Source organism: Poecilia latipinna, unplaced genomic scaffold (assembly GCF_001443285.1).
Source record: "Poecilia latipinna isolate Pla-1442-1.1 unplaced genomic scaffold, P_latipinna-1.0 Scaffold2172, whole genome shotgun sequence".
NCBI lineage: Eukaryota > Metazoa > Chordata > Actinopteri > Cyprinodontiformes > Poeciliidae > Poecilia > Poecilia latipinna.
Window position 1 is genome coordinate 15,630 of NW_015114788.1, and position 11,991 is coordinate 27,620.

The window sequence follows — 11,991 nt, forward strand, 5'->3', positions numbered from 1 at the left end:
CTGCAAACTGAGGTGGGGAACCAAATAAGAATGAAAAATTGTTCCAAGTTTATTGAGTTTTGCTTGTTGCCTTAGCAGTTGTTTAATGACTTAATCCGTGATTTCTCCAATTGAAAAACATTTTTGGAAACTATTTTTATTATGCGCTGATTGCACATGAAGCATTAAAAATGAGACTCAAACTTACATTTTTTTTAAAGGTTTTATTTTCTCTAGTTGCCTTTATTTTGAGAGTTGGTCAGACAGGAAGTGGGGAAAAAGTGCGGCAAATGTCCGGCCGGAACTTGAACCTGTGACGGCTGAGACAAGGACTAAGCCTCCATACATGCGTTGTGCTTTACCGCTCCGCCACCACAGCACGAACCAAATCTACTTTTATTGAGTCTTTCTGAAGCAATGTAACGCAAAAATCCCAGAATCCTTGCATGTTCTGATCCATCTCTGATGCCCCCTTCTGATCCTTGTGAGATATTACAACGTTAGATCAGAGCTCAGTAAGTCTCCGACCTCTGCTCTCATGAATGTGATAGCCAGAAAAGACTTGTTTGCTTACATATTCACATTAAAGGCAGCCATGCCATCATCTCTTCATGTTGAGATTAAAGCCAGCAGCTGTTAGCCAGTCGGGTCATTCATGCTGACATGTTTACTGGTGGTTCTTCTCCCACTGCAGCCTCTGTGTATTTACAGACCCTTGAGGTTGACGGGCCATCAGCTGCTATCAGAGGCCCCTTTTAGGACATTCTGTACAAGCACACAGAGACCCTGCATCACCCTACTTTTCGAAATGGAGCAAAATGGCCACCTTTTTGACTGGACCCCCAATTTTGCTCCTTAAGAGCTCAACACAAGTGCAATCATGAGTAAATTTAAAGGTGTCTTCTGTGAAGGTGCTTCTCAATAACTTGAATATCATCAAAAGCAAATTTATTCCAGTGATTACATTTAAGAAGGGGAATTCATATAGAGCCAAATAAGGTATTTACATAAACTGTCCTTAAAAGACACTACTTATTTTTCTCACTTTTTGAAGTTAAATTGAACTTTTTCTGGTTTTAGGAAATGACCAAAATTAGTTTTTAGCAGCCTTTTATTTTTTACATACATTTTGTGTTTGGTAGAATTTCCACCAAAACATGTTGTGCCAGTTTTTGATTTTCTTCAATAAGTTTGTAACTAAACTTTCCTGGAAGTTTGACCTGTTCCTGCTGAGAGAACCAAAGTAACTGAGTCATGTTTGTTTGCCAACATATTTTCACTAAGACCAAAGATTTGTTCTTACGCCACTTGCTAACTCAGTTGTATTTATGCTCAAGACCTATTTTAGCCAGATTTCAATTCTTGTCTGTTTTAACATGTTGCTTCAATATTTCCACATATTTTTCTGCTTTATTGTATTAGGTGCACCAGTCATTCATCTCATCCAGCAAAATGCCAAAAACTTGTTTCCTAGATTAAAAATACCTTTCAAATTACCTTTAAGCAGGTATTAAACATACTTTTTGTTACACCCATATTTCTGTATTAATTTCTTATTAGTCTGATATAAAATTTTAAACTTAAATGCCATGTTTTTATTAGTTGTAAGTGGGAAATCAATTATCAGAAATAAAAGGCTTCAAAGAATCAGTCTGTGTAATTAACATGTTACAAGGTGAATTTAGCTAATGTAATAAAGTAAAAAACTTAATAGTATTAACATTTATTGAATAGGTTTGCATTTGTGTATTGTGCTTATTTAATATTCTTTTGCTCTATAATTATTTGGTAGCTATAGTTAAAATTGACAGAAAAAGACTAAGTAGATCACTGCGCATAATTCATGTTTTAAATGTAACTTAATATTAAAACCTGTGATCATCTCACCTGTCATCATTTGAGTTACTAATCAGAAAGTGTAATGCAGCATGAAAAAAAAAAAACGAGTTTGTTTAATAATGGGAAACATTTTATTACTAAAAAGCCATTTGATACTGAAGGTGCTCTTCCAGCAGCGTTTCCACGACTATTTATTGAAATCACAAGATTTGTTTTACCACTGGATGTAAAGAAACGAATTAAAGATACAGGAAAGGACAGTAACTGTGGACTATATATACACACACAACGTTTGGAGGGCGAGGAGAAGAGGTGTGGCTTCTACATGCCAGCATTGTTTGGTGCATCAAACACCAGGCTCATACTGGAGGCACTTGAATGTGAGAGCCTTTAGAGCCAGGATGTAGCCAGAGTGCAGGGGAGGGAGGAGGAAGGAAAAGGATTAAAACACACAAAAATAAAAAAATTTAAAGTTAATCGAGAATGCATATGCATCTTTTCCTTCAATTTGGGTCAAGTGTCAGAGCATGGGATGAAGTCGGTGCGGTTTACCGTTACATGTGGGACGCGGGGTTTGCAGACACGGAGCATTTACACAGGCTGGCACCACATACAGAGTACAGAGGGTGCACATTCAAAAAGCATGCATCGTCCCACAGCCAGGTTAAAAACCAAACATGACGTCTGCTTCTACGACAAAATTCAACCGTATGCTGCTTGATATCGTTTGATGCAATAGATGTTAAAGTATTTACAGGAATTATACGTTTTCTTTTAAACATCTGTAACTCCAGTGCCCGTTAAATAAAAAGTCTGTCACTGCATTGCAGCGTATGAGGGGAGGGTTTACCATGAAAACCAAGAGAAAGTCAGCGTGTCCAGAATGGCTACCGTTGCAGTGATCTATTTACAAGAAAACATGTAACGCGGAGCAGGAAAAAAAAAAAAAAAAAAAAAAGATGACATTCTGTAAATCTGTAGAGGTCAGGCGCCTCGCTGCAGAGTCCCTTACAGAGCTGGTTTAGTGGTCAATTCTGTCCCGTCGGCTCTTGGGAGTGTTTGTGGCGTTTAGGGGGTTAGATTTTCTCCTGGATAAACGGGTGCTGCAGAGCCTGGTTTATGCTGATGCGCTTAGCCGGGTCCAGCATCAGCGTGCTCTCCAGCAGGTCCTTCAGCTGCATGACCTTCTTCCTCTGGTCCTCAGGAAGTCGCTGACCGCCTATCAGCTCCGCCAGCAGGTCTTTGGTGGGGTTCATGGTGCTCATTACAGTCACTTTCTCCTATTGGACCACAGACTAGTCAGATCAAAGTTAAAACAAACAACAAAAAAAGCAGAAAATAAAAAAAAAACAAAAGTATCATCACCCCTTCAACATTTTTACATTTTGTCACAGTGATAAAATTCTACGTATTTCACTGAGATTTTATGTTGTAAAGAATTGTCACGTGGAAGGAAAATTATAAACAGGTTAGATAAATTTCGCAGCTCATAGTGGCAGCATGCTGGAGCAGCTCTGACATCTGGTCTTTTTTTTCTGGTTTACCTCGTTGCATGTTTGGATAATTATTCCTTTGGTATAGATGCTGTGCAACAATGGAAGAACTACTGCCCTCATTTATTCTTTTTTCATATATTTCAGGCAGTTGCTATGATGCATATCTGTGGCAACAAGGTATTGTTTTTACAACTGTGAGCAGCTGATTAGCACAGCAAAACCTCAATTAATACCTGAATAATGACCCCAATTTCTAGAAAAGGTAGCGCAACAGTTTTCAGTCAGAGGCCTCCTCAGATGCGTTGCAAGACTGACTGCTACCATTCATCCTACCCACACCGTCACAACATACTTTGATGAAATTAGTTACAACATTTCATTTGAATTTTGTTGGTATTTTGGACCTAATCCTTTCTCATAATTACAACGAACACTACAGGAGAAGCTAGTATGATTTAAGTCCAGAAAAGACAACAAATGTCAGGAAAAATTTTGAACGATGACGTTCTCTTTCAGAGCTGCACTAGATTTCATTTAGGGGTGTCAGAGAGATGAATATAAACATTTTGTAATTTAAGTCCTACTTTACAAAATACACTGAAATGTGTTTTTTTTTTTTTTTTTGATGAAAAAGTTGATTGGGGATGAGTACTTCTGCAAAGCACTATAAATCTTAAGATCATCTTACCCTTTCAGTCACTTTGTCTACTTCAATGTACAGGAAGTTCAAGTTCTGATCGAAGTGCTGGTCTTTGAACAAGCCTTTACGTATCATCTAAAGAAAAGGATCCACACAGTTGCATCACAGAAAAGCAACATTTCTCACTTCACTGAAGGGACGTGATGCAACGCTACCTTGTTGGGCATCTTGCCCTTGAGGTCCATCGCCAGCTTCAGCATGTGATTGTTGGAAGATCCGGGAAGCAGGATTTTGCCGGTGTACAGCTCGTATAAAGTGCAGCCAACGGACCACATGTCGATGCCGTAGTCGTAAGGCTTCCCTATGACTGAGGAGGAAACCCGAGGTCACACAGAAACTTACTAGCGGCTCTACTATAGACGAGTAAAATGCTTAAAATATCCCTCTTTTATTGCAGCAGCATGAAGTCACACTGATTATTTGAGAAAACTCAAATCTTTAATCTTTTTTTATTTACTGTAAAAACCAAAAAAACAGTGCAACTTACTAATTTCTGGAGCTCTGTAAAACCGGCTGACCAGATATGGTGTGATGTCATTGTCAGCGACATGTGATGCAGAGCCAAAGTCGCAGAGCTTCAGGATGGTTTTGGATTCGTTCACCTTTCATTTAAGAGACAATACAATGACATTGGATATGTGTGGATGCCATTTCAAATATGACAGAGGGTGTGAATGTTGATGGTACCAGGATGTTGTCTGGCTTGATGTCAGCATGGAGGATGTTGCATCGCTTGAGCAGCTTGAGGGCCAAGAAGAGCTGCTGGCTGTACGATCGAACGGCTTTGATGTGGAGCCCGACGTCTTTGCCGTATTTCTTCAGCACCTCTCGCAAATTCATGCTACGAAAGACACAAGTCGTGAACAATTGAGGTGAGATGAATGCTGTAATGCAAGAGGAAAAGAGGAAAATCTGGCGCTCGGTACCTCAGAGGCTCGAAAACAAGACAAAGATGCTGCTTATGGTAGAAGTGGCGGAAGAGGCGAAGGCAGTGGAACTTGTCGTCGGGATCAGCGTCGTTCAGCTTCCTGAGGAACTCCAACTCTTTCAAACCGGTTTTCTGCCTGTTTACCAAAAACACGGGTAATTCAAATAACAGATTTATACTTCATACTTTTTAAGACTCAAATCTCCAAATTTCTTGTACAATTTCATCTAACTTTTCAAAAACATGGCCGTTTATCTGGGATGAAAAACTGCCAGGTGTTCATCACAGATAAACAACTAACTGATTAAACTGCTGATCTGTCAAATAAAATTCCATTAAAATACTCTAAGGCTTGTGGTTGTAATGTGACATCAATGCATAAATATGTTCATCTTAAGATCTTACATGATACACAAATAAACATTTGGTTGGAGCGGTTCATTTTCAGTTAAAAGAAAATAAAGTTTACGATTGTATGCGCTTTTTTTTACCCCAATACTTTAATTTTCGTCTACGCTTTTCCGACACTAAAACCAAAAACTGTCATACAAAATCTATCAGTTGTACAAATAACTTTCAAGCTCTTGAGTTCCTAAAGCTGCAGTTGACTTAAGTGACTCACATGAGCTCATTGTTTCGGATGATCTTGACCGCCACCTCCTGGCCAGCCCTGGCAGTGTCCCTGGCTCTGATCACGTTGCTAAACACACCCTGGCCTGTGTAGCCGTAAACATCATAGCGCTTGTCTAATGTCTCACCAATGTTTACCCCTAAAAATACAGACAAAAAACATAATTATTCATGTGAACGAGGCTGTTTTACAACCTAAAATGCAGATTAACATGCAGAGAATCTGACAAAACATGACAGTGATGGACTCTTAAGTTGCAGGATCAAAGACGGTTATGTTCCAGGATTTGGAAGCACTTACTGTAGTAACCCTCAGCATCGGTCCAGTTGTCCCTGAGGTTGGGGTTCTCCTTGAAGTCCTTTCCGACACCTGCTGCTCTCATTCTGGCGCTCTGCAGAGACAAGGAAGGCCAATCATCACCTGAGCCCCTCAGATCGTTTTCCTTCCGTTAACCATAGAAAGCGGGTGAAACCCCGAGTACTTACGTCAAAGTGAGCAGCAAACATGTCATCTGACTCTGTAAACATGTCGGGGGCTGAAGGCTTCTTTGGGTTGGCTGCTGAAACAAAACAAAACAAAAAGCAACCAGAAGGAGAGGCGGTGAGTTGCTCGGCTCAACACGTCGTTTAATAAAACAGTAAATCTGTGTTTGATTAACATACTCTGCAGAGCTCAAAACATGCTGCAGGAAGCAGACACAACCAGGCTTTGGAAAACAAGCCAGCAACTGAATGAACACATGACAGAAAAAGATATTCAATTAAAATCCCTGCCTCACAATGCTGCACTTTTCAAACAGATCAAGCCAGCGGTTTACGAAAGGCTTTTACACGTCGGCTTTTAATGCCATCTGATATATATCAGACTGCACTGTTATGATTTTTGTCGGCTCGTTTCTGTTTCCACATCTAACCTTTGTAACAGTGTTATTCTGCCTCTAATAAGAAATAAAGTCGAGGAGAGCTGCAGACACATTTGATGTCCAAAATCATGATGTTTGGTAGGAATTTTAGTAATTTCTCACAAATTTTTGTGGTAAATAATATGTCAGAAATCGTTACATTAATCCAGTTATATTTAAAATAGTTTCATATAATCAAAGAAACATGACTTCTTCTTGTCCGAGTTGGTTTTTGTTTTTTGTCAACATGGAGAGATTATGATGCTGAACATTTTTCATTATTTTTCTTTTGGTAACTAGCAGTAATTTTTTCTAACTTACCTATTAAAGTCAGTTTAATAATATTACATTGCATTCATTAAAAATACCCAACCTTTTTTAATCTCTCAACTTAAAAGTGGAAGGTTTTCTGGTGGAAGCAGGAAATTCCCTTTTTGCTTCTCTAAAATCAGCCTGATGTATTGTAGGTAATGCAGTATGAAGTTTTTATGTTTTATTATTATCCAAAATATACTGAAAATGCACTATGTGCTTCTGAAAATGCTTACAATTTGACTTAAACGGCAGCATAAACTTAAAAAAAAAGAGTAGATTTTCACACCTAATTTACTTCTACACCTGCATAAATGTGTTTCAGAGCCTTTAATAGTTTATTTTAATGAACATATTCCCTGTGACTTTAGCAAAAAGTCTTCACTGAGGATAATGAGGTCAAAAGTAGACATACAGGTTCAAATTGTAATATAAATATTTGGTCAAAAGTCCCTTATCAGCATTAACCCATCTGGGTATTTGACCACCAGAGTTTAAACAGGCTGGTTTCCTCAGAATGTGAAACGGGGCTGAATGTTTATATTTCAGCCTGTTTGAATCATTTTGACCCTGTGACTTCATTTAACTTCTATTAAAAACAAATCATAGAAGTTATCTTCTGTGTATTCATTCCACCCTGAAACAAAGGCCAAAATAACATGACATTTGTGTCCAATTGTTAATTTTTTCATCGGAGCTGCAGACGACTCTGCTGATTGGTTTGTTCGGTCATCTCCACTAGGACTTTACCGTCTTTCTCCTGGGCGATGAGGTTGTGCTTGGCTTTGATGCTGGCCTCGAACGTGTTGAGGTTCTCCCGTTCGTACTCCTTGACGTCGGCGGCGACGCGCTCCAAGATGTCGTCGGGGGAAGGCGATCGGCTACGTGTGCTGCTCTGAGGGCTGCTGGGCTCCGACACCATGTTGGTCTCCTCGTTCGCCGTCTTGTATTTCTGTGTGGAGACAAGAGGAACGGGTCAATCCAAGAACCGTCAGCTTCCTCTCTATTGAATTACCAGCAGATGTGTGTGTGGAGAACGGAGTGGACGTGAACTGACCTGGACGATGGCCATGCGCTGCTGACGGCGCTGCTCAATAAGAGCTTCTTCATCGATCTCCTCACCTTCGAAGTCTTCCAACCTGCAAACACCAAATAAAACCAATAAGTAATCAATTATGTGATCACCTACCGGTTTCTTTACACAATCGCTTTCCAAAAAGAACAGATTTATTCGGAACAGTAGTGCATGCACGCAACATGGTTTTTAGAATGTCTAACAAAAAGTACAGAGCCTAAAAGAGAAATGTCTTTTCTCACATTTCATCGTCTGAAGATTCCTGGTCAAGTTTCATTCCCTCTGAAAGGCTTCCTTTGAACTTGTCTTCATCTCTGCTGCGTCGTCTTCTTCTCTCCCGATCCCGGGACATTGAGCGCCGATACTGGCGGAGTCTTCCATACCGGTCTCTCTCACCAGACCTGCAATTCATGCATGGGTAGATTTAGTAATCAGTAATTATACGCAACTACTGAGTAAACTACTTTCGAAAAGCACAAAAACATTTTCTATCACAAAGGATGAATTCACAGTCAAACCATGAGCAGGAATTACCTGCGCCTGAGTGGAGACCTGCTTCGCCTGCGAAGCGAGGAGCGAGAGCGTCGTGGCAGCGATGGAGACCTCCTCCTCAGAGGAGAGCGACTCACTCTGCGACGAGACACCGACCTGGGACTCTTCTCCCGTGTTCTGTCTCCGAGTGGTCCGGCATCGGCCCTGGATCGCTTTCTGCATAAGGAATCCACCATCATGATATGTCATTCCATGCATAACTGACTCTAGCTAAGGCTAAAAAATGAAAATTTGACAAGTTATATTGATTTTAAAATGAAGGAAAGGGGCCTTTCCATTTTAGGTCCATAAAAGAAAAATTAAAAATGAAAACCAGGACAGAGGACAGAATTTTATTGGAATATTTAGAAGGTTGGGGTACTATTATGTCAGCAATATAATTTGTGATCCATCAGTAATGAAGAGTTTAACCCTCTTTCGCTCTTCTCTAAAGACAGTTTCTGTCTTCAGATCTTTGAACTATTAAATCTTCAATAAGCTCTATGGTTAACCTAACTGGTGCTTTCAACACAAGTTTCAGATCAGATCATTTCTATTGACTTCTAAATTATTAAAGTATTTATTTTCAATCATCACATCACAAAGGTCTCACTCAACGCTTCTTGGTCACTAGCTGGCGGATTTGCTGCTATTTAATTTAGTTTATTAAATAATAAAATTTGATTAAACCGTCCAGTTTGTCTTTTAAAATGCTTCAACATTAAAAATCGGAACTGTTTTAATCCACACGTGTTTGAAAGAAAAATGATGTCTCCTTGTATACTTATAATCCATTCTTACAGTTTTTTGCTGTCGGAAGGCCTAACTGGATGTTTACATGAGACCAATAAAATAGGATTTTATGGGCAACACAGTTCTGGGAAACACTGCTGTGTTTACGTCCCAATTCCAATTTTCCAGTTTCTTCTGCATCTTTTTCCACATCAGTTTTTCCTTCCATTCATCTTTCCATTAATTAAGAAACAGCCAATTCTTTCAGAAATGACTTTTTGTGGCACACTCTCCCATAAAGAGTGTTAATGGCTGTCTGCTCGACAAATATCAAGTTAGCAGCAGAACCTATCTTCAAAAATCAAGTTTTATTGGTCTTATGTAAAATTCAGATTTTCTGAATACGTTATCATCAAAACAAACAGAAATAAACTTCTGAAATATATCTCTCTGTGTTTTGATTTGAATTAATAACATGTCACATTTGTGATATTTTATAGGCATTTGCAGTTGCTAACCCACCTTAGAGGGGAGTCCTGTCTGTCTACCTCCCTCCTCCTGGCGTCCGGTGAGCGACTGCGCGCTCTCCTGGGCGGAGACCTTCTGGGTGGAGAATGTTTTGAAATCCGGTCCGAGGCGCTGGCCGAGGTGTGGTGGGTGTCTCTGTGGCGGGGGGAGGCGCTGCGTTTCCTTGCTGGGCTGTGGCCTCCTCGTCTATGAGGAGAGCGGTTCTCTTTCCCCAGCGAAGCGTCCTTGGACGGCGACTTCGCCGGCCGTTTGTCGCGGTCGGCGTCTGAGCGACTCGGCCGTTCTCGGACGGGCGATTTGGAGCGTCTGCTCGTTCTGTCCTGGTTTGGTCTTTCTTCTCGCTGCGGAGGCGAACGCTTGTCGGTGCGACTCACCTTCTGCTCGTTCCTGAAGCTGGGAGGGGAATTGGACTTCCTTTTCTCCTTGAAGCGATCTGTGCTGGCTGACTGTTTTCTGTCTTTTGACCTGCTCCTTGCTCGGCTTCGGTCTTTAACTGCAGCTTCCTTGCTGCTTTTGGTCCCCTTGTCTGGCTTTGCCTCCTTAGCAGCTTTATCTGCAGACTTGCTCCGACTGCGACGCTTGGAGACGGATTTACTGCCATCTGTTGAGTCCCTTCTAGATTTCCCACTTTTTTCCCCTCTGGGAGATATGAGTTTACCTGAGCTGCCCCTTGGACGCTGTTCTCCGTTTCTGAACCTCGCCTCTCCGTCCTCCTCGGATCCGGAGTTATACCCCTGCAGGATCAAGCCCATGCCAGACTGAACTTTCCCCTCCATCAACTGGTTGTCCAGTTCAGCTTTGATCAGGGCCCTCTGCTTCTCCAGGTCCTCCAACACGGCCCGGTCGTCCAGACTCGGGTTTCCGGAGGACGGAGAGGATTCCACCTTCCTGTTGCCGGCCGAGACGAAGGGGGCATCTTCGGCGGGGGAGGAGGTCTCTTTGCGTTTATGCTTCCGATGTTTGTGACGATGCTTACGCTTCTTGTCCTTGTCTTCCTCGGCTGCGTGTTTGTGCTTTTTGTGCTTGCTGCGATGTTTGTGTTTTTTCCTCTTGTGTTTCCCGCTGCTGCTGCTGTGATGCTTGGACCCTTCCTCAGTCTTCTCACCATTAGTTCCAGCTTGCTCCTGGGTTGGGACAATAAAAGGAATAAAATGCATCAGTGCAATGATGGAAGGAAGACTTGTTTTACTTTCAAGCTAAATAATCAGTCCAACATCAGTATCTGTCAAATTTTCAAGTTTATATGCATTTTATATGGACTTAAAGTAAGGAAGCAACAAATCAGTAATGTAGAGTTTGCTGTTTTAATTATCTGTTTTACACACATTTCGCTTAAATCCATTCAAGTTAATTTTCTTGAAATCCCGGAAAAAAATATTTATGGTAAAAGGCATGCAGACACTAAATTTAAATTTTAAACATTTAGTTAAATTAAATATGAACCCGCGTTTGTTGTCAACTGTTAGTTTTTACCTCTTCCCCTTCTTCTTCTGACACGTCTCCACTGTCTTCATTTCCACTCCTCTCATTTGTCTCCAGGTCTTGCTTTCTGTTTATTCAGGACAAAAATATTAATGCTGACAAAAAAGTTCAAGATTGCAAAATGAAAAAAAACTTCAAAGTAGTGCAAGACAAATTGGCAAAAAAAAAGGTTTTCACAGGTTTTATGGTGAAACAATACATGTTAGACAACTGTAAATGATTTTATTTGCTTGAACCATTTTGATTTCAAAAATACAATTAACACCACTAACAACGCTCCAAATGGCTTGCATTGAAGTTCAAAGAAATAAAACCTAATAAAACTAATACTTCAAGTAAGCCGCTAAAGATCAAGATATTGTGTTGGAAACATATTACAGATATTGCTATTTCTGAAATTCTATCGCAATTCAAGAATTTTCTGAAATTGTGCAGAGTTATCTCCTGTGCAACAGGACAGATGTTTTAGAGCTGCAAGTACACACGCAGAATGTACAATTTCAAGCAAGTATCTGCTGTATTTCTGTTTAAAGCAGTCTCCATAGAAACATGTCTGAATCCAACTGCACCTCCTGGCAGGATGAAAGTTAACATATTTCTATCCAGATGATGTGAGACAGTCCGATGCTGTGGTGGATGGAATATGAATTCTGGATGAAACCAAAAATAAGAGGACCTTGATCTTGACCTATTTCTTTATGATTTTGATATTGTGATACAACCTGTAACTTTTTGGTGAACTTTTTAACTTAAAATCCAAAAGGTACCAGTTTTGGTGAAATAAAAAAAAAAAAAAAAAAAAAAAAAAAAAAAAAAAAAAAAAAAACCTTAAATTAAAAAAAATTTTTTTTAAAAAT

General features: G+C 40.2%; 1 protein-coding gene across 1 annotated transcript; it reads right to left on the reverse strand.

The window, feature by feature from the left end:
* Window positions 1-1,926: 1,926 nt before the first annotated feature.
* On the reverse strand, window positions 1,927-11,206 carry prpf4bb (pre-mRNA processing factor 4Bb; the record flags this gene model as incomplete). The annotated part of the gene is made up of 15 exons (XM_015017656.1): window positions 1,927-3,098; window positions 4,003-4,089; window positions 4,170-4,321; window positions 4,502-4,616; window positions 4,702-4,855; window positions 4,941-5,078; window positions 5,565-5,712; window positions 5,874-5,964; window positions 6,059-6,132; window positions 7,537-7,738; window positions 7,844-7,925; window positions 8,104-8,262; window positions 8,396-8,569; window positions 9,647-10,776; window positions 11,126-11,206. Coding segments are annotated over 15 exons (2,991 nt in total), but the record flags the coding sequence as incomplete, so codon positions are not given.
* Between the last annotated feature and the right edge of the window lie 785 nt (window positions 11,207-11,991).